We start from the raw sequence: 22,644 nt of genomic DNA on the forward strand, positions 1-22,644 counted from the left end.
CTATACTCAGAAAATGGTGGTACATGTAGTTCAATCATTTCCATGGATTTAATGAACCATTAGCTATTACAACACAGTCAATTTATGTTCTTGCTAAGACAGTATGAGGCTCTGAATTACTCCCTAATTCAGTGATATTTAGAGACAAAATCAAATTAGCTGGGCCTTTAGTTCTAGGAGAACATGGGTTACTTTTAACCAGGCAGTCATTTGAAGAACAAATGTATAGAATCTAAATAAATACCTTTTATCACACCAACTTGTGAAATGGATGATTTCTCTGTAAGACAGTAAAGTGAGAAATCAGTTGCTAGGACTTGTTACACTGTGATCTGTCTCTTGCATTTGAGCTTCAACATACTGCCCTGTTTTTCTGTAATGCTTATTCTGCTGTAGACTGGAGTAAAACTGCTACTAATGGTTTAAAGAAGCAGACTGTAAACCAAGGAGTGTCCAGCTCTTCAAATTCCTTACAGTCAAACAGTAACTCCACTAACTCCACCACACTGCTAGTGAATAATGATTGCTCAGTACACGCAAGCGGGAATGGTATGTATGTTTCAATATAGTATTTCTCAAGCTAGTGTTTATTTTTTTAAGGTAGTTGTATCCTTTAATGGCATTTGGCTAAGCAAAGTGAATAATTACATATATGACTAGTGGATCAAAATGTGGTTCCCTTATAAAAGTTTATTAATCCAAATTTATTTATTTTAGAACAAATACTGGAACAACTATCTTTTTTAAGAGTCAGTTTTTTTATAATAAAGAATTGATGATGACCTAAAAGTTTGAATGATTTAAATCCTCACTTAAGTATTGCCCAAAGACGTCAGTACTGTACTATTTCTGTGAGAGCAGTACCTAAAATAGCTGATAAGACTTTATCAATTTTTGTTACATCTATAATCATATACATCTTCGATACTTTTAAACCTTCCTATTTTTCACTTTTCATGTGTGTTTATCCTTTTCCATAAATATGTCCCCACGATACTTCCAATACTGGAAGATGAACTGTGACCAGTATTGGTGACCATATATGTCATCAATAAATGAACAGATTATTGCTGCTGTGCCTCCTGTACTCATTAATTCTGACATTTCTAGCTAAAACTTCTGTCTCATTTTCTTTCTTTCATAAGACTGGGCTGTTTATTATGCATAAAAGCTTATCTATTTCACCTTCTTTTGCTTCTTAATATGTCATGCATTTTTGTAAAAACTTAAGATCTGCTAGCACACTTTCTGATTCTATGGAGAATTTACCTTTATTCATTGTTTTAGGGCATTAGTTCTTTACATTACTAACTTAATCACATTTGTAAAAAGGTTCATACATCTACCAAATAGTTTTCCATTCAGTCAAAGATGGGAGGTCCTGCTGGTTTGTCTAGACTTTTGAAATACAATCAGATGCCTCAAAATCTAAGTTTCTCAACCTCAGTCTCAGTTGACATTTTGGGCTGGATAATTCATTTTTGTGGAATTGTAGGAGTTTGGCAGGATCCCTGGCCTCTACCCACTAGAACCAGTGGCACCTTGTCCCCAGTTACGACACCCCAAAATGTCCCTAGGTACTGCCAACTGTCCCCTGGAGAGTAAAATTGCCCCCCGTTGAGAATCACTGCTGTAAAAGATAAGAAACAGTCTCCACATGACCTCTTTACTGTTGATACCAGAAGGAAAACTCTGGGCTCTATGTCAAATAGCTGTATCAGGAATGATTCATTGTAGGTAAACAGTTGAGGCAGTGGGAATCAAGGCTGGTTAATAAGCTAGAGAAAGTGAGAAAGCAAGTTGAAAGGAGACAAATCAAAGAAACGAGTTGGGTCATCAAGAAGCCTTAGAATCCCAGTATGTGTCTGGGGCTCTCAATCCACAAACCCAATTTTTCCATATTTTAGAAAGCTCTGAGATGAAACCTCATTTGCCTAGCCCTATCAATATGTTGTCATCCTTTGGGAAATCAGATTTGATGGGAAGCAGCACATTTGGACAGCGTTCGACACAGCTGATTTGACACAACTATTTTTGATGCCTGACAGTGAGGGTGGGGGTATATTTTAAGGCCACCAAAATGGTTAAGTGTTTGATACCACATAATATGCATGTCAGACAAGCATCTCTGACTCCAGTTCTCATCCCAGCATCTAGGACGGGTACAGAATAAAACTGGCAATTTCCAAAAAGAAGCAAGAAGTTTAATGGCTTATTATACTGGGTCAAATTGTTCTTGCACCAAAATGTCCTCAAGGCAAAATGCCTAAATTCGAACAGCTGCCTCAGACAGTCACATGCCTATTTGAGCTGTGCCACAGATGGAGCTGTGTTAACCATATCCATCAGCTAGTTTGCACAAATATTACACATCTCAGCTATGAGCTGCCTTAGAGATTGGAGCACTGGCTGCCTTGTTATTTGCTACCTGGGGACACAAGCTCTCAGTTTGGAAGCAACATCGCATGTTGACTCTATCACTTCTGAGCCATATAACCTTTGGCAGAGCACTTATTTCTGAAACCTTAGTTTCACCATCTGTGAAATGGGGATGATAATGGTACCTACCCATACATAGGGTTATAAATGAGATAATAATTTAAAAGTGCTCAGCACTGTGATTATCATTGTTATATTAGAATTATGTTACAAGCTAACAAATGGGCTTATTATTCAGCTTTCTATATTGTCTCCCAATGGCATATGGTCAGAAGGATGGTGCAAAGCAGCTAAAGCATCCCAGCAGCTGTGCTCCCCTATAATTCAGGGTCTGATCAGGGTGGAGAAGGACCAAGTCCAAACCAACAATTACCTTAGAATGCCCAGCTGCTTCCTGACCTGGATTTCTATGTTGGAATCGGTGATCTCCTCTTGGGATTCCATCCTATCCTGATTTAGTCACAGGGGCTGGTTTAGTCTATGAGAAATGATTTATTGTTGCCATGACTGTGTAGCTGGCTGCTTTGGATTAGGGAAGCACGAACCTTGTAAGGGTACATACAGGGATCTCTGTTAACCTAACCTTCTGGGGATACCAAAATATTACCTTAGATTATACCTGTGCTACTACTTGAAGTCTAATATATGTTCAACCAGAGGTAGAAAATGGGCTTTTTAACATATATTGGTATGCTTCGTATGTTGACCATTTCATTTTTTAAAAACTGCCATAGAGAACTGGTTTCTGAATCAGTCTCCAATTTATTATAATTACTTTGAGTGACCTTAGGGAAGGAATGAAAAATAAATAAAATATGAATATATGTCATAAATATTTTTCAAAAGACATGCTTTGCTTATATTTTAGAATAAAGTGATGTTTAAATTTGATCTTTAATGCTTTTTGTGGATGGATACTTCATACCACCCACTTTGTTTTTCCTTATACAGGAAATGCTTCTACAGAGAGGAATGGGGTTTCTTTCAGTGTTCAGAATGGAGACGTGTGCCTTCATGATTTCACTGGAAAACAGCACACGTTCAATGAGAAAGAAGATTCCTGCAATGGGAAAAGTCGTATGGCTCTCAGAAGGACTTCAAAGCGGGGAAGCTTGCACTTTATTGAGCAAATGTGATTCCTTTTTTCTAAAATCAAAGCATGATGTTTGACCGTGTGAAATGTCCAATTTTACCTTTTACACAATGTGAGATGTATGAAAATCATCTTATTTTACACTCAGCAACCTCTGGAGAAGCATAAGCTAATTGAGGCAATCATTACTATTGGAAGAGGAAACCAAGACATTATACCACGGTTTTTAGACATTTGCAGTGTTTTCTTATCCTTCATTTTAAAAGAAGATTGATTTTAAACAACACTCTAAGACTCCTGTTTTGTTTTTTTTTTAAGTATCTAATTTTTAGCCACATTTTAAAGAGGCTAAGTTATCTTTGAGAACATCATATGAAGCAACTGTTGACTTCAGCCTGTTGGTGAGTTTAGTCGTGCATGCCTTTGTTGTATATAAGCTCAGATCTAGTGACCTACATGTCAAAAATCTTACTTCTACATTTTTTGTATTTATTTTCTACTGTGTAAATTTATTTCTTTGTAGAATCATGGTTGTGTTTTGTTTAACATGATAATTCAGAAAGTCCTTGCTGGTTCAGTGAATTCTAAAGCTTCTTTTGGAGATTATATGGGATGTGAAATACAGAAACTTCACTGAAATCAAGAAATAATGATGCCAGCCAGACTGGGAAAATGTAAGCAGACAGTGCCACAATTGGCTCATACAGTGCCTTTGGAAAAAAAAAAAAAAAAAAAGGTGCTCCCACCAGGCAGACATAGCTCCATGGGCTAATAGTTTGGCAAACAGAATGGAGGTCATATTTTAGCCCCACTCACCCTCTTGAGTACATTCTTGTGCAAGGTACAACCTGTATAGCCAGACACAGTATCTCATACTGATACCCATCCCTTGACTTCATCCACAGTGATCAGATTATGTTTAGCTTTATACTTTGGCCACAGAGAGGAATGGAATTGTAATATAGACCACATGTCAGGAAAATCGTGAATGTATACGAGATACGTACACTGCCATTTCTCAAATCTCCAGAGCCTTTCAGAAGAGGGGAGTAAAAGTAAAATTTCTTTTTAAAAGAGAGAGAGATATATATATAAAGGGAAAAAATCATATTGCTGTTCTTTAAAAGGCAACTGCATGGTACGTTGTTGCTATGGCTGGTACATTCTGGCCCAGCCAGAGCTATAATTATTTTTTAAAATGTCTCAAGTCTTGAAGAATGTATTGTGACAAGAGGGAGCAAATATTGGGAACAGGACTGTCCTGCAATGCTATTGTTTCTACATGTATCGAGCCTTGATTGCTCCTAGTTATAGAGGGTCTATCTTGCTTTCCACCTACACCTGCTTGAGTAGTGCCTCAAGTATGTCCTTATTAGGAACATTTCAAAAACCTTTAGTTAAGTCTTTCACTAAGATTCCCTTGCATATATTTCAAGTGAATGTTGTATCCCAGATTAACTATGGTAATAATATAATACATTTCTGTGAGTGCTGATTTGTCTTTGCAATATTTCTTCTCTGATTTATTTAATTGTATTTATATGTTAAAATCAACAAAAATGTTAAAAATCAATGAAATAAATTTGCAGTTACGTTCGTTAAGTTTGTGGCAATCTCTTTCCCTGGTGGCATGGCCTGGAAGTGGTAGGACCTGCCTGATGAAGACAAACACAACAATCACATCTTTTGGGAAACAGCATGCACCCCATAACAGCGAAGTTAGATCAAAGGTTGTTCTGCCTCATGAAATCAGTTTCTGAGTTTTCTTTTTCATTTTCCCATTACTTTCATGATTATCCCTTTACGAATGTTGACATTGGCCTATAGGCAACGTATGAGACCCATTCAGATCCCATCCAAATATCTTCTTCCTCTGCATCAAGCAGAGGAAGTTAAGGACAGGATTTGGGATTTCTGGGTTGCTGGTTGGCATGTGGGAACTATAAACGGGAGTTGGTCTCACCCCCAAAAGAGGTCTCTGAGCAGTCTCTCCTCCCAAGATCTTCAGCTTCCACAAAGATGCTGAGTACTAAATTGATAAAGAAGATGAGAAATAGTCTATATTTGAGGGGATGAAACCTCAGAAACTAATCTCCTGAAGCAGGTTATATAACCAAAGTGTACATAAAAGGATGTCCAATGTCCAATGTCCCTTAGGTCCCGCCCCTCCCCCTTATTTTTCCTGTTGTATTTTGTGTCAGATGTGGTCCTTAAGTCAAATTATCTTGTTTATTTTTCTTACTTCAGACAGATATGAAACAGGACAGACAGAGAATGTTCTTGAGACACATCCTCCCTTGGGGCTTAAAATTGGTCCCACAATCTGAGATTCTATTGTAAGGAGACAGAGGTGGTGCCAATATTAGGAGTCAAGGAGTGGCCAGTATTTAAAGAAGTATTTCCTCAGAACCTTAGAGAACTTTCCCCCCAAACACACTGCAATCATTAATCCCACAAAGGAACTCTTGTTGACTTCAACAAGCAGCATCTTGATGGGTCTCATAAAAAATGATGAAATAGCTTGACTTGGGATACTGGATTATGTCCAACAAGGTCACCTAGGAGGCAGGTCAGTTTGTTGAAGGCCATCTGGACAAAGTTCTAATGTACTGAATGACCAATTCATCAAGTGGACTTGTTTGGTGTCATTTTGTCTCCAGAACAGCGTTTAAGGACTATTTAGTTTGTCTCTGCCTCAGCTCCTCATTGCTGTGGGTGAAGTCTGAAGGACCAAAAAAAAAAAAGAGAGAGAAAGGCTGAGCAGGCACGAGAAGAATACAATCTTAAATGTGATGATTTCTTACTAGTGCAATACATTTTTCTTTTCACCATAGACTCCAAGTACAGCACCAAGAAGTCAGAACAGACAAAAATCAAATTAATATTCTTTTAGAATATATTATTTCAAATATATGTAATAAATATATTCCTCACTGTAAAGAAATCTTATGCATCCTGGTATTTCCTCTCTTTACCTCTCAGTCTCAAGCAAGCTACAGGAAGTTGGAACAGAGACAAATTCAACCTTTTTTTAAAATGTTGTAATAAAAAACAAAATGATGCCTAGTCAACTAAAATTAAGTTGTCATAGAAATAAGTAAATTTGGTGAATTAGTTATTTTCAGCAAACTGATTGAGAATTGATCCCCTCCTCTGGCTCAAAGACGGAGTGCTTTTCTTTAGAGTCAAAGATCTGAACCCTCCAAGAGAAACATGTATTGGTTTCCATCTTGGATGCTGACATGTGACTCTCTGGAAACTGCCTTGCCCGAAGCCCCTGTTGCAGGACAATGGGCAGACCCTCTGGTTGGGGTCAGACAAGTCATATGTGGTGCTACCCCAGGGTCTGGTTCTGGGTTTTCATCTTTATGAAGATGATAAATAGGCTTCAGAAACAAATAATGGTATTTCCTATCATATACCATATCAGATTCTTGACAAATATTTAATAAGTAGCTTGGAGACAGGTTTCTATTGTGTGATAACCAGAGAAAGGTTTCATGGATATGGGAACCAAGATATGGAGGTTTCATATCTCAGGGATATGAGATACTAAGATTGATTAAGATTAATTTTTAAATAACACAGCTTACTAGTCCAAACTGAATCATTAAAACTCACTTGGAAGTTTAAAAACTAAAACCTCTTTCTTGGTTTTAACCCAGAATTTTGAGCTTATTGAAAAATGTAGTTTATAATATGCATTAAAGCACAGACCAAAGCCTAGAAATGTAGACCCACTATGCACCAAAAGGAGTGTATGTATCTATAGCAGAATTATCAAAGAATGAGATCAAGAAATTGAAAATGGTTCTGTACTGGGTGGAAATGCCAGGTAATGAGAAAAGGATATCAGTTATTTCCCTCATGGCTGCAAAGTGGACTCTTGAAAAAGGGTCCAATGGGAACAAAAGTTGTAATGAAAAGAAGCAATGATTTCAGCTTTTAGATATAGAATACATAAAAATTCTAATGAGTACATATTCAGATTCCAAAACAGATTTAATGATAACTTAGTGTCTACTTTTATTCACGCTAGACCATAGTAAATTATTCCTGGAGGAATATCACATGGATTGCTGCATAATTCAGGAGCCAATATTCAGAAAACAAAAAGTTTGGTGCTTTAGCTGAGTGACAAAGTAAAACCATAGATTTACATTCTGGAATATCTAACATGAACTTGGTTGAGAACCAAACATAGGGGTTCCCAGTTAAGCAGGACTAATTTTACTTATGCAATCAACACTAATTTAGCTCAAACTATATGCTCACCACTGTACCAGGCATAGTAAGATACCAAAGACTGTTTCAATGAGTAACTTACAATCCAGTTAGAAATACATGCCTCATCCACATATAAAAACATAAATAACAGCAGGAGGCAATGCATTATTGCCAAATGATGGTGAAAGTAGTTATGATTTATTAAGTACTTTTCTATGAGCCAGGCTTGTGCTAAATGCTTTATATTCACCCTTTTGCTCTTCAGTCACCCTATGAGTTAGGTGCTATTATTATCTCCATTTTATAGACAAGAACACTAAAGTTCAAGTAGCTAAAACAGCATGCCAAAGGTCACAGCATTTGTAAATGGCAGAAATGAAATTTGAACTCAATTTGAACTGACTCCAAGTCCTAAGCTTCTACTCAAGAAGTCGCTATAGGAATTCGGAGAATGGAGAACGCTAATAGGAAGGAGGAGCTGAGCTGGCCAAAGGAAAAGATAGGCTTCATATAGTCAAGGAGGAGGAGGGGCCGAATGGGTCAAGCATACAGTAAACGCATGGAAACCAGCAAAGAGCTTGCTGAAGAAATTATTAGTTTAGCTGTCCAGTGGAATTCATACGTGGGTCAGATTTTGGTGGAGAACGAATACAAGACCGAAGATTGTAAACCATAGGTAATCAGCAACCATGAGAAACTGCAATGAATGCCAAGTTTCAAGCTGTAGACCTGGCCCGGGGAGAAAGAAATGCCCAGGTGGCTAGAGGAAGGGTTGGAGGTGCCAGGGGTGCAGCTGAGGGACGCTGTCCGGGTGTCCCCCTTTCCCTTCCGGGCAGGGTCCCACTACTCGGGTTCCGCTAGGCGGCGGAGAACCGGCTGGGGCAAGCTACGATCTCCGTACGCCGAGGGGTGCCCAGGCGACCGTGGTGAGCGGGCCTCTCTCCTGCCTCGGGTGGGGTGACGCCCGCCCCGAGGACACCCTCATCACCACTTTGGGGCGCTAACTCGTCCCCAGGCAGGAACCGGTTCCTCTCGGCTCCCACTGGCCGCGTCCTCTTTCTTCCTCTTCCCCGGGTCGCCACTCTAAGCGTTCCGCTGTGCGGCGGAGGCGGAGCTAGAGGCGGGGCTGTGAGCTCGTCACAAGGCGGGGAGCGGGGCAGCTTTTTTACCTGTGTCCCTCAGGCAGGGCTCCAAGGGTTCCACTCCGCGGCAGGGCGGGTCCGGGGGGCGGGTCTGGGGCACCGCGGCGGAAGGGCCTATTTCTCCGACCTTGGCTAGGTTGATGGCCAGCCAGGGAAGGAAGGGGCTCAGGGAGGCAACTTAGTCCCCGCCCGGAGCTGGGTTCTCCGCGGCTCCCCCGGGCCTCCCCTTTTATCTTCCCCTCAGGCCGCGACTTGGAGGGTTCCGCTCCGCTGTGGGGTCGTGGCCAGGGGCGTGACCGGGGCGGGGCTGAGTCCGGCCTGGGTGGGCTCCCGGGCAGCTGGGGCCAACGGGCCTGGTTTCTCCCACTCGGCGTCCTCCCCTACCACCTGGAGACAAAGGAGGCAGGGCAGGATTGTCCTTGTCCCACATCCGGAACCCTCGACCCGCGAGAGTCTGAGCCCCGCGGGTCTGGCCAAGGCGGGACCGCCAAAGCGCCAGTCCCCAGTCCCCGCCCCACGCTTCCCAGCCGTGAGAAACTCTGGTTGGCTTCCTTTCTGATCATACTTTGGTTGTATCATTTTGAAAAGTCTCGACCTCCTCCCGCCTGGCCCCATGCCGAGAAATAACTGAGGTTGAGTATTTGGGGACCAGGGCCGCTTGGCAGCCACAGTCCCGACGTCCAGCTCACCACGGCAGGTCGGGCCCCACGGCCCGGGAGCACCGGGGAGATGCGGAGCAGGAGCAATTCCGGGGTCCGCTTGGACGGGTATGCGCGGTTGGTGCAGCAAACCATCCTGTGTTACCAGGTAAGAAGGGACCAATCTGAGGGAACGCTTAGAACTGCCCTCTCGTGTCACTTATTCTGTTTCCCCAGGCCCCTGTCTCCTCTTGTAACCTAAAACCTTGCAGTTGAGGTTTCCTATTTTAATCCAGTCCTTGCTAGCCAGTGATTACCTCCCCATTACCACCTTGTCTTCAAGAGTCAGGGCACCTAATGGCTGCTATGGCCACTCTTCACTGTTTGGCCATTGTTCAGGATCGAAGACAGAATGAGCCCCTCGTTGACTCTGCCTTTTTTTTTTTTTTTTTTTTTGACGAGAGAGAGGTGTGTAGTTTGGACAGAGCACACTGAATGAGAACAGTAGAGGACAGTAAGAAGCTAAGAAGCTCTTGAGATTTATATAGGACTCTGAGTGTGGGACGACAGCTACTGTCCTTCTCATGAATTACTTTGTTAGAGACCCACCTGTGATGACCTTAGGGCCTATCCTTTTTTTTTTTTTTATTAAACATATTTTTTATTTTAAAATTGTGGGGTACAGTTAAGGGTTAGGTATACAAATATGCATCGTTCAGTCACTCAAATCACTCTATAAAAAAGATACCTGCACATGTATGTTTATCGCAGCATTGTTCACAATAGCAAGGGCCTATCCTAGTTGCTATATTACAGATAAGAAAACTTCTAGTCCAGAAAGGTCACTGCATGTAGTAGGGTCAAATCCAAAGGCAGATCTTCTGCTCCCAAGTTCAAGGGGTCCTATGAAGCTGCTCACACCATCTGAGGTATGAATATGTCTTCTGTGTTTTGTACTGCTGGGCTAAAATTGTGTGTGGGTCCATCATGTAAGACCACTGAACTATTTTTATTCCTAGCGAAGACAGCAGCTATGTTTCTTGCCCTCAATCAACAGCAACTATTTTTAGGGCCTTCAGAGTCAAAGAAGGAAGTGGCATTCGAGGGTTAGAGCCTGGCCTGCAGGGAGCCGTGGTAACTCTCAAGCCACTGACAATTTTCCCTTCTTAGCTAATCTTTTACCCTTGTTTCCTCATTCAGGAAGTGTATGTTGTGTACGTGTTATACACAAGGCACTCTACAAAGTGCTGGGCTTATACCGAAGAATAAATGATTGTATTGCAGTGAAATATATGCATAGGGTATAAGTGCAGAGTCCCTTATCTGAAACCCTTGGAGCCAGATGTAGTTGCCAGTCAAGAGTGCTTGGCTTTTAGATAGGTTTATATATATATATATATATATATATTTACATACACACATACACACACACACACACACACACACACATACACATACATACACACATACTCACACGAGGAAGACCCCCCAAAATGGAATTTATTTATTAAAAATTATGTATTCTTACATGTTTAAACTTCAGTCACCTTCAAAATACTCTTCGTTTGATGCAATACACCTATCAAGATGCTTTTTCCCACTGCTCAAAACAGTTTTTGAACTCTTTAAAATTGATGCATTTTAATGCTTCTACTGTTTTGTGTTTCACCTCTTCCATATCAAACGTTTCCCTTTGAGGACTTTTTTTCATCCAGAGAAACAAACAAAAAAGTCACTCGGGGGTGAGATCAGGTGAGTAGGGAGGATGGAGCACGGGGATCATGCCGTTTTTGGTCAAAAACTGCTGAACACTTAATGCATTGTGGGCAGGTGCACTTGTAAATCACCCATCATGAAATGGGCAGATGTGTTGGAAAAATCTCCAAAAAAAATTTCACTGAAGCTGAACACAGCTGCTCACAACAACACTAACTGGTACACTGATGTTGATGGATTCCTATGACACTTACCTGGCAGGGGAAGCCTTTAAGGGGCCCACCCTCTAAAAATTAATTTTGAGGGTTTTTTTTTGGTCCCTATATGTATATATTACAGTCAAATCTGGGCAGTATCCATTAATCAAACATTATTTTCACATCAGGGTATGAATATTCACACTGACTGGGATAAGTAAAGACTGAAATGAATTTCATATTCATTCAAGTCATTCTTTGCCAATGAAAGAGCTTGCTGCATACCTATAAAAACACTTTAGATTTTCAGAGCTTATTGGCTTAGATTGCACATGAAAAATTATGGTCTTTTTTGGCGGGGAGCTTTGAGGAAAGGCCCCTAACCCAGTTTGTGGGGGCAGGAGAGGAGTCCTGGAAGAGATGATGTTCGAGGTGAGAACAAATTAAGGAGTAGGCAGGCAAATGGGTTATATTTTGCCTTCTTCTTTGGCTTCTGTTATAATTACATCTATAATGGGTTTTAAGATACAGTTGAAAAGCCTGTCCCTTTGTGATATAGGGGGCTGTAAGATGAGCTGATGAAGCTTGATTCGTTTGTCAGACCTGGGTTTGAATCCCCAGCTCTGCCTTGAATGATGTGTATAACCTTTACTCATCCTTTCTGAGTCCATGCCCTCATCTGTAAAGTGGGGATAATAACACCCACTTCCATCAAGTGTTTATAAAGAAAACTTAGTACCTAACACATTGCCTTGCACCTAGAGAGCAATCAGGAAATAATGGGTGCTCTTGGTGGTGTTATGACTTTGATCTAGGCCACACGTTAGTACCCAGACCTAATGGTTCTTGCATGATGACTCTGGCCCATCATGTTCCCTTTCCTGAAGGCCTTGATACAGCTACTAATTGCTTGTTACCTTGGTAGAGATCTACCTGTATGGACCTTTGGGCTTACTCTAGTTGCTATTTGACAGATAAGAAAACTGCTAGGCCAGGAGGGTCACTCCATGTATCAAGGTCAGACCCAAAGGCAGATCTTCTGCTCCCAAGTTCAGAGGGTTCTATGAAGCTGGTCCTTGACATAATTATGTCTCCCCATTGATGCAATGAGATCCTAAGTACAGTGACCTCATCAGTTTCTCTCCTTTGCATCAAGCAGTGCCCTGGGCTCATGAAAGGTACTCTTAAGTCCTTGCTGATAAAATACTTCTGTAGGGTTAGAGCCATCCTAGTGACCCAGCTATTGGTTCAGGCTTGCTTTCCCTCAGGAGCAAAACAACTATCTTCTCATTAAAGTAAATCTGCAGGGCTGGACTTTCCTCCCCAACATTTTAATGATTAAAAAAAAGTTGTCTGAGCCTTTAGTTGTATTTATTTTGGGGGTAGTTGGTGAGAAGACCTCGTGTTTGCCCTCTCTTTCTCTTCCTGGCTGCTTCACCAAGCTCTTCTGCCTAACCAGAACACTCCAAACACGGTTCTGCTAAGAAATCCCATGAGTCCACAAGTGTAGAATTGCACCCATTCACCCCAACACTAGTGTTCACGGTTATAGAGCCTAACCTATTCAGGGGTGCATCATCTTCTCTGAGTGATCTTAGGCAGATCACCTAACCACTCTGGAAAAATGAATAAGCAATTTTATGTTATGTATATTTTACCACATAAAAAAATGAATGAACTAGACTAATGATTTCTAAAGTTTATGCTGTATCTCCCCACCTTCTCCTGTGGATATGTGCAAATGTTTATGAGATGTTTTTCAGTGCCAGCTGATATGGCTCTGGACTCTAATTTGTTTTTTTAAAATTATTGTTTAAACTTTATTTTATTATAAATATGTGGGGTACAAGTAAGGATTAGGTACATAAATAGTCTACATGCAGGTGAAGTTTGGGCCTCTAACTGGTCCTCGCTTCCCCTGGTTTAGGATCAAGGTACTCTTAATGATGTTATGTGCCTCCCCTCCCTTGCTGATCCCTGTCTTGTAGTATTGTGATAAATGTTCAGGACCCATTTATGAGTGAAAACATGTTCTTTATTTCTGTGATAGATCACTGAGTATAATGGACTCTAAATCCATCTTAAATTGAGATCAACTTACATTGGTTTCATTTGTTAGAAATTATTCCATGTTAAATATATCAAGCTAGTCATCATTCTTGTTAGAGGCAATAGGCAATTGTTTGTTCATATCAGCTAACATTTTAGCTAATTCCTTTGCCTCTATCTGTGAAAGAAAAGAATTTTTCCCATTAGTCGTGTGTCAAATATACTTGCAGCTAAATATTATTTGAATCTTTAAAGCAAAGAAAGAGCTATGTTTATAAAAGGGTCCTTTTGCAAGTTTGATTTTGTAAATATATCTTCTGGGAGTATCTTTAAAAGTTTGTGAACTTAGCCGGGCTCAGTGGCTCAGCCTGTAATCCCGCGCATTTGGGAGGCTGAGGTGAGTGGATTGCCTGAGCCCGCGGGTTTGAGACCTGCCTGGGCAGCGAGACCTCATCTTTACAATAAAATCAAAAAATCAGCCGGGCGTGGTAGCGCATGCCTGTAATTCCACCTACTCAGAAGGCTGAGGCGGAAGGATCGCTGGAGCCCAGCAGGCGAGGCTGCGGTGGCCGGGAGCGGCCACTGCACTCCAGTCTGGGCGACAGAGTGAGACTCCAACTCAAAAAAAAAAAAAAAAAAGTTTGTGAACTTAAAGAAAGACATTTTTAGATTATGTTGACTCGGATGAGAAATACTAACTTTGTACGTTTCACTAGCAGCTCTGTTGGAAGGTTCATTAATAAAAGTGTTAAGTATGAAGTGGTGATAAGAAAGTATGGATCAGAAAGAAAAATGATCAAGGCAGTGTTTGCTAGTAATTCCAGATAATTTGGTATAATAAGCAAATAATTCAGAGACCAGGGTAGTAATTAATATTGCTACTTAATGGCAATAGAATTAAAATGAAAAGAATGGAATACATAAAACATGGAGTTTGGAGAAAATAGCAACAGTAATAAAGAGGAACTTAAGGGAACATTAAAAAAGACATACTTAAGTACTGGAAAATAATAATATGGCAGAAGAATAGGAAGAGACTGGAGGTAAAGCATTCTAAGATCTTGATTACATTGAGAAGAAGGATAAAGTTATTGTTATACTTAAGTCAAGAGTTTGTGTCTAAACATTACCATTAATATACTATAAACAATATATGGCTTTAAAAATAGAGAAATAAAGAAATTTTGATCACTCAGAGGCAAAAGGGAAAGAGTGCTTGAGGAGGGTGGAGAGTAAAAAAAAAGCCTGTTAACTATAAAGGACAGAATAAGAGGATGCAAATAAGTCTGACTATACAGTATTAGTGGTCACAATAAATATAAGCACTTAAATTAGCCAGGTAATATAAATTATCAAAAATTTCTAAAAGAAGTGTATATGGCTTATAAGAGATAAAACCTAAAACATAGGATACTGAAACACTGAAAATAATCTGGTGAGTCAAGATATACTAGGCAAATACCAACAAAAAAGAAGTTGATGTAATTATACAAATATCAAACAGAGTAGACTTTGACATTTTTAAAGAACGATGTTATTAGGGATACAGAATGTTATTGCTAGATGACAAAAGAATAATTCACCAAGAAAATATAGCAGTTTTAAATTTACAGAATACTAACAACATAGGTATGACATATATAAAGCCAAAGTTGACCTAATTATAGAAGCTAACAAATCCATAATCATAGTGGGAGTTTTTAAATACACCTTCTCAGATGCTAATAGATCAAGCAGAGAAATAATTAGGAAATAGAAATTTTGAGCTCCATAAGAAACAAACTTAATTAAGTATACATACATAGAATTCTGCCCCTAACCAATAGAAAATACTTTTTTGTTCCAACTTTACAAGTCATATTTTTCAAAACTTGAGAATAAATTAGGGTTTAAAGGAAGTCTCAAAAAAGACTAAAGAATCAGCTTTGTACATATCACATTGTTCAGCCTAAATGCAAGAAAATTAGAGAGCAGTGACAAACAACTGTTAAGGCCCCCCAGATATGTTTGGAAAGTTAGCAAGCCTACTTCTAAATTGTGCTGTGGTTCTAAAAAGAAATTATATGGAAATTATAGAGTTGATTGACATTAAAAAAATTCAAATAAAACTTTATGGGATACAGCTAATGTGGGATTTGAAGAGAAATTTATATTCTTAAACATATATATTAAACTCGAACTTCTGACCTCAAACAATCCTCCCTCTTCAGCCTTCCAAAGTGCTGGGATTACAGGCATGAGCCACTGTGCCCGGATATATCCTTAAATATATATATTAGAAAGGAAGAAAGATTTTAAAATTGATGAACTCACAATTGAGAAAAGGACAACAGAGTACACCCCAGGAAATAGAAGAAAGGAAATAATAAGGATAGAAGCTTCAATTAATGTACTATAACACAGATAATAAAGATTGATAAAACCTGGCCAGGCATGGTGGCTCATGCATGTAATCCTAGCGCTCTGGGAGGCCAAGTTGAGAGGATTGCTTGAACCCAGGAGTTCAAAACCAGCCTGGGCAATATAGTGAGACCTTATCTCTACAAAAAAATTTTTAAAAATTAGCTGGACGTGACATGCCTGGAGTCTCAGTTACTTGGGAGGCTGAGGTGGGAGGATTGCTGGATCCCAAGAGGTGAAGGCTGCAGTGAGCCATGATTGTGCCTCTGCACTTCAGCCTAGGCAACAGAGTCAGATCCCAACTCAAAAAAAATTTGATATACCAAATTTGACTTTTTGAAAAGCCTATTAAATAGACAAAATTCTGGCAGGGTTGATGAGAGCCATGGGGGAGTAGAGACAAACAATAGAGTAGTTCTCCCTTATTCACGGGGGACATGTTCCAAGACCCTCGATGTATGTCTGAAACCTTGAATAGTACTGAACCTTTTAGATACTGTCTGTTCTATAATACATACCTATGATATAGCTTAATTTATAAATTAAGCACAGTAGGAGATTAATAGCAATTATTAGCAATAAAGCAGAACAATTATAACAATATACTGTAAAAATAGTTATGTGAACATGGTCTTTCTTGTTCTCTCTCCCAAAATTTCTTATTGTATGTAATATTTTCAGACCACAGTTGAAATTATGGAAAGTGAAACTATATTAGGACTACTATATTAGGAGTGAAAATGGAAAAAATACTGTGAATAATTTTCAGTAGTGAATTTGGAAACATAAACGGATAGGTCTCTAGATAGATGTTACCAGCATTAACTTAAGAAAAAAATTAAATCCTGATCAGACCTATAACCATTTAAAAAAATGGAATGATAAGCCTGGGCAACATAGTAAGACCCCGTCTCTACAAAAAATTTTTTTTTTAATTAGCAAGGTGTGGTAGTGCACATTTGTAGTCTCAGCTACTCAAGAATTTGAGGTAGAAGGATTGCTTGATCCTGGTAGTTTGAGGTTACAGTGAGTTTTGTACTCCAGCCTAGGCGACCGAGTGAGACCCTCGAGAAAAAAGGGAAGGAAGGAAGGAAATCAAAATCCTAGTCCAATAGGATTTTATGGACTAGGACCAAGAAACATTTAGAGGTTTATTTATACATTCATCTTTGAAGCTAAGGCATTTGACTTTTATTCTGAATGAGAAGGGAAGCCCTGAGAGCATTCTGAGCAGAGGAGTGACATCATCTGAATAATGTTTGAAAAGAATTACTCCACTGGCGGCATGGAATATTGACCATAGGGAGCCAAGGAGCAATATAGAGTGACCAGTTAGGAAACTTCTGCAGTTGAGCATGATAACTCAGACAGGGTGGTGGAAGTGGAAAGAGTGTGGAATGGAAAAGAGGTAAATTTTGAGGGTAGAGTCAACAGAATTTACTGGTGGATTGGGTATAGGGTGTGTGAAAAAAGAAAAGTCAAGAATGACTCCAAGATTTTAAGCTTGAGCAACTGGTAAGATGGAATTTCCATTTACTAATATGGGAAAGATTATAGAGTAGCAAATTTGGGGTGAAAGCCATGGAATTTCATTAAGTTTAATGCGTCCCTTAGGCATCCAAGTAGAAATGGTAAGTGGGTGGTTAAATATTTGGGTCTAGAAGTTAGGGGAGAGGTCTGGCATGGAGATAAAAATTAGGGAGTCTTAAAAGAACATGAGACTAGATGAGAGCATGGGAGTGAGCATAGAAGAGATAAAGTTCAAAGAGGAGAACTCTGGAAGTAGAGAGAGTCACATGATGAGGGGAGGAATTGTCAAGATTGAGAAGTAGTAGTCAGGGAAGGAGGAAAACCAGCCAAGGGTAGTGTTCTAGAGGCTGCTATAGTCTGAATGTTTGCCCCCTCCCCACCAGCAAGTCATCTGTTGAAACCCTAATCACAATGTTATGATATTAGAAGGTAGGGCCTTTAGGAGGTGATTGGTTCATGAGGGTGGGGCCCTCATGAATGGGATTAATGCCCTTATATGAAGAGATGGCAGAGGGATGATCTCTTTCTTCACCACAGCCACGTGAGCCCACAGCAAGAAATTGGCCATCTACAAGCCAAAAAGAGGGCACGCATCAGAACCCAACCCTGATGGTGCCTTGATGTAGGACTTCCTAGCCTCCAGAACTGCAAGTAATCTATATATGTTGTTTGAGCAACCCAGTCTATAGTATTTTGTTAAAGCAATCCAAGCTAAGACACCAAGTCAGGAAAGTTATTCAAGGAAGAGGTAATAATCAGATGGGTAAAAGGCTAATAATGGGTCGAGGTCAAGTAGCATCAGGACTGAGAATTGACCATTAGATTTAGAAATGTGAAAGTCATTGGTGACCTTGTCCAGTAGTCCATGTGGAGTGTTAGAGGCAAAAATTGGCCGAATTGAGCTCAAGAAAGAAGGGAAGGACAGAAACTGAAGATTATGAGTTTAAATAATTCTTTTGAAGAGTTATATAAATAAGAGATGTGGAGTCAAGAGGGTTTTTTTAATGTGAGAAATTATATATCTGATAGGAATGATCTAGTAGACAGGGAAAAACCAACAATTCAAGGAGCAAAGTCCTCGCGTGAGTGAGAGGGGATAGAGTGTAGTGTATGGTGGGTGACCTTAGAGAGGAGCATAGGTAGCACATCCATCAAAACAAGAGGAAGGCAGGCAACATCACATCTTTCAATTGTTTCTACTTCCTCAGTAAAACATGAGGCATGGTCGTTAGCTGAAAGTGAGGATAGGAAGGAGTTATTGCAGGTTTGAAGAGAGAGGAAAAGGTATGAAACAGTTCTCTAGGAAAATAAGGAAATGGATGGGCAAGGGATTTCTACGACACTTGTTGAACAGCACTAAGGGTCATTAATTCAAAGGGAATTCAGTCAGCATGGCTGTTTGTCTTCCTTCAGCCACACTCAGCTGCATGGGTGTATCCTCAGTGTAGAAAGAGTCTGATTTAACCAGATCTGAGGTTTTGGCCAGCAAGTACAATGGAGTAAAAGAGGGGCAAGGGATCAACAGATAATTCCTATCTTGAACAAGTTGCTTCAGATAAAAGATAAAGGAGAATATCTCCCCACTCCTTTTATATGGCCAATAACCCATGACACTATAGTCGAACAAGGCATAGTGGGAAATAAAACTTATGGAGTAAATTCACTTATAACTATTTATGCAAACATATAAATAAAATATTAAGAGAATGAATCAAGCAATGTAAATATTTTATTTATTTGTTTGTTTATTTATTTATTTTTGAGTTGGAGTCTTACTCCTTTGCCCAGTCTGGAGTGCCATGGCACACTCATGGCCACCCCAGCGTCGAACTGCTGGGCTCCGGCAATCCTTCCGCCTCAGCCTTCCAAGTAACCAGAACTAAAGGCATGCACTACCATGCCCAGCTAATTTTTGATTTATTGTAGAGACGAGCTCTTGCCAAGTTGCCTGGGCGGGTCTCAAACCTGCAGACTTAGGCAGTTCACTCGCCTTAACTTCCCAAAGTGCTGGAATTACAGGCTGAGCCACAAAGCCCAGCAATGTATATATTTTTTAAAAAGTATGATCAGATGTAGGTTACCCCAGGAATACAAGGAAATTTACTAAAAAATCTGTTAATGTAATTTACTACAATAAATTAAAGAAGAAAAACAGTGTGATCATCTCAATAAAATTCAGCATCTGTTAGCGATTTTAAAAGCACCTCTTAGAACACTTGGCATACAAGAGAATTTTATTATTTTCATAAAAGTCAATGGGAAAAATCTATAAACCTCATAAATAATAGTAGGGGAAAAGCCGGGCTCGGTGGCTCAGCCTGTTTTCCCACACTTTGGGAGGCTGAGGTGAGTGGATTGCCTGAGCCCGCGGGTTCAAGACCCGCCTGGGCAACTTGGAGAGACCTCATCTCTACAATAAATAAAAAGATCAGCAGGGCATGGTAGCGCGTGCCTGTAATTCCGGCTACTCGGAAGGCTGAGGAGGAAGGATTGCCGGAACCCAGCAGGTCGAGGCTCCAGTGGCCGGGAGCGGCCACTTTACTCCAGTCTGGGAGACAGAGTGAGACTCCAACTCAAAAAATAAAAATAAAGATAAAAATTAAAAAATAAAGTGGAGCATGAATCTGAGGAAACATATAAAGCAAAAAAAATAGTAGAGGAAATATTGTAAACAATATCTTTAAAATCAGGAACATCAAGGATTCCCTTTATCACCATTTCTAGTCAGCATTGTAATTGTGACCCATGTAACAGACATGAAAAGGAGATCAAAGGCATGGAGATTATTATTATTTTGCAGATATAAGTACAAAGATAACCTCAAACTACTGAAACTAGAGTTTTCCATTTTTCAAGCAAGTTTGTCTTATATTAGATTCATATGCAATAATCAAGGTCCCTGTTTTCACCAGCCAAAAACAATTCATAAATGTTATAATTTCTTATAAAAAGTATTCACAATAGCAACCAAAATTAAAGTTATCCTTTAAATATATGTAAGGGCTAGACATGCCTGGAAAATGTTATAAAGCTTTATTGAGGGACATAAAAGAAGACTGAAATAAGAGAATAGGCACTCCATGTTCTTGAATGGGAAGCTTCAATGTTGTAAAGATATATTCAGCCCAAATTAATATATACATTCAGTAGACTGCCAATCAAACCCTCAAAAGAACTTTTCATGGAAATTGGTCCTAAAATTCACATGCTGTAATAAGGGGCCAGGAATAGCCAAGACACATTTTAAGTAGGAGAAGGGAATGGATGCATTAGCAAAGCTAAGCAAAAGCTATAAACTTTAAACAAAATAGGATACTTTTATGATCTTGAAATAGGGAGTTATTTCTTAAAATAGTTATAAAAATCATACATTATAAAATAACACATTGGTGAATTCAGCTGTATGCAAAAGCAAAACCCCTTATATATGACAAGAAGTTTATGTAAATAAGACTAAAAGACAAAAGCTACGGAATGAAAAAGATTTTTGAATCACATTTTGAAAGCAGATTCTCTGCACTAGTCAAGCTTTCAGAGGACTGCAGCTCCAGCCAACGTCTTGATTGAAACCTCCTGAGAGGCCCTGAGTCCGACCCACCCAGCTATGGCTGCTTCTGAATTCCTGATCTGCAGAAACTGTGAGATAATGGAGGTTTATTGGTTTAAATTACCAAGTTTTGGGATTATTTGTTATTCAGCAATATATGAGGGGGACCAAAACAATTCAGAATTCTCTTAGAGGGTGGTCCACTTGTAGTACAGGCTTCCCCTGCTAGGTAAGTGTTCTAGAAACCCATGGGCATCAGTGTACCAGCTAGCATTGTTGTGAGAGGCTGTGCTTGGCTTCAGTGAATTTGGTGGGGGGGGGGCTGGAATCTTTTAACACGTTTGCCCATTTCATAATGGGTGACTTTTGAGTGCATCTGCCACACCACGCTGAGTGTTCAGCAGTGTTTGACCAAAAATGGCATGACCCCATGCCCCACTCTCCCTATTCACCCAATCTCGCCCCAAGCGACTTGTTTTTGTTTCTCCGGATGAAAAAAGTTCTCAGAGAGAAATGTTTTGCCGATACAGAAGAGGTGAAACAAAAAACGGCAGAAGCACTAAAAGGCATCTAAATTGATGAGTTTGCAAACTGTTTTGAACAGTGGAAAAAGCATCTTGATAGGTGTATTGCATTAAACAGAATATTTTAAAGGTCACTGAAGTTTAAGCATGTAATAATACACAAGTTTTTAGAAATAAATTCTGGTTTTTGGGGGGTCCCCTCTCATATAACTAACACAAAAACATAAACCTAAAAAAGCTCTTAGAGAATCAGGCATTTGTGTAGTTGATTGAATTCAAAGTTCAATCTTAGCTGAGAGCTTGTTTTAATTTGATTTTGTTTCATTTCTGAGTTTGTAAATATTCTCTTTTCATTACTTCTTTTGGTAGTAAAAAGAAGTGATTTGCAACATAGTGCCAGAAAGAAATTAAATCCAAGTGACTTACTTCACTTATACCTTTAATTAAGTTGATTCTGTTAATCATTTATAGTAATTTTATGTATTTCTATTATTGTATTCTGCAGTATAAACAAGCAATTTGCAGAGGAGGAACTAATAAGAAGGTGAAAAAATGATTCAAACTGACTAGTAATCTGAGAAAATAAAGCAAATTAAAACCACAAATTTACTTTGACAGACGGCAACTATCTTAAAGCATAATTCTAAGGGTTGACAAGGTTACAAGGAAGAGGTAACTTATGAGAAGATGTATTAGTTAAGATAGGCTAACTGTTACAACAAACAAAACCCAAATTTCACTGGCTAAACAGAGAAGTTTATTTCTCACACATATAACAGCCCAGTGTGGGTCCAGGTCAGTGGGGGTTTCACCCAGAAACCTGGGCTACCAGTGACTCTGCCATCCTCAACATGCAACACCCTGGATGCTGACATCCATTTGGTGTATCAAGAAAGAGTACAAAAGATTGTTCTTGGGAAGGTTTTATGGACAAAGCATGAAAGTTGTGTACTATACTTTCTTTTCTTTTTTTTTTTTTTTTTTTTGAGTTGGAGTCTCACTCGGTCACCCAGACTGGAGTGCAGTGGCCACTCGCAGCCACCGCAGCCTCGCCTGCTGGACTCCAGCGATCCTTTCGCCTCAGCCTTCCGAGTAGCCGGAATTACAGGCATGCGCTACCACGTCCAGCTGATTTTTTGATT

At 39.7% G+C, this 22,644-nt stretch overlaps 2 protein-coding genes across 12 annotated transcripts in view; both read left to right on the forward strand.

Annotated features, from left to right (window-relative positions):
* ADGRG2 (adhesion G protein-coupled receptor G2) overlaps positions 1-4,171 on the forward strand; it is a 71,920-nt gene extending 67,749 nt beyond the window's left edge. For 8 of the 9 annotated variants that reach the window (XM_008065459.1, XM_008065460.1, XM_008065461.1 and 5 more), the window contains 2 exons: positions 397-549; positions 3,391-3,806. In XM_008065459.1, the coding sequence (XP_008063650.1) occupies positions 397-549; positions 3,391-3,575 (338 nt within the window). In that variant the 3' untranslated portion in view covers positions 3,576-3,806. Of the gene's footprint in view, positions 1-396; positions 550-3,390 lie in introns of all 9 variants that reach the window. The other variant, XM_008065466.2, reaches the window with a different exon arrangement.
* Positions 4,172-9,216: 5,045 nt separating this feature from the next.
* PHKA2 (phosphorylase kinase regulatory subunit alpha 2) overlaps positions 9,217-22,644 on the forward strand; it is an 85,121-nt gene continuing 71,693 nt past the window's right edge. For 2 of the 3 annotated variants that reach the window (XM_021716230.1, XM_021716231.1), the window contains exon 1: positions 9,430-9,708. In XM_021716230.1, the coding sequence (XP_021571905.1) occupies positions 9,631-9,708 (78 nt within the window). In that variant the 5' untranslated portion in view covers positions 9,430-9,630. Of the gene's footprint in view, positions 9,709-22,644 lie in introns of all 3 variants that reach the window. The other variant, XM_008065467.2, reaches the window with a different exon arrangement.

This window comes from Carlito syrichta, unplaced genomic scaffold (genome assembly GCF_000164805.1).
Source record: "Carlito syrichta isolate Samal-C Ts95f unplaced genomic scaffold, Tarsius_syrichta-2.0.1 Scaffold308488, whole genome shotgun sequence".
NCBI classification, from domain to species: Eukaryota; Metazoa; Chordata; class Mammalia; order Primates; family Tarsiidae; genus Carlito; species Carlito syrichta.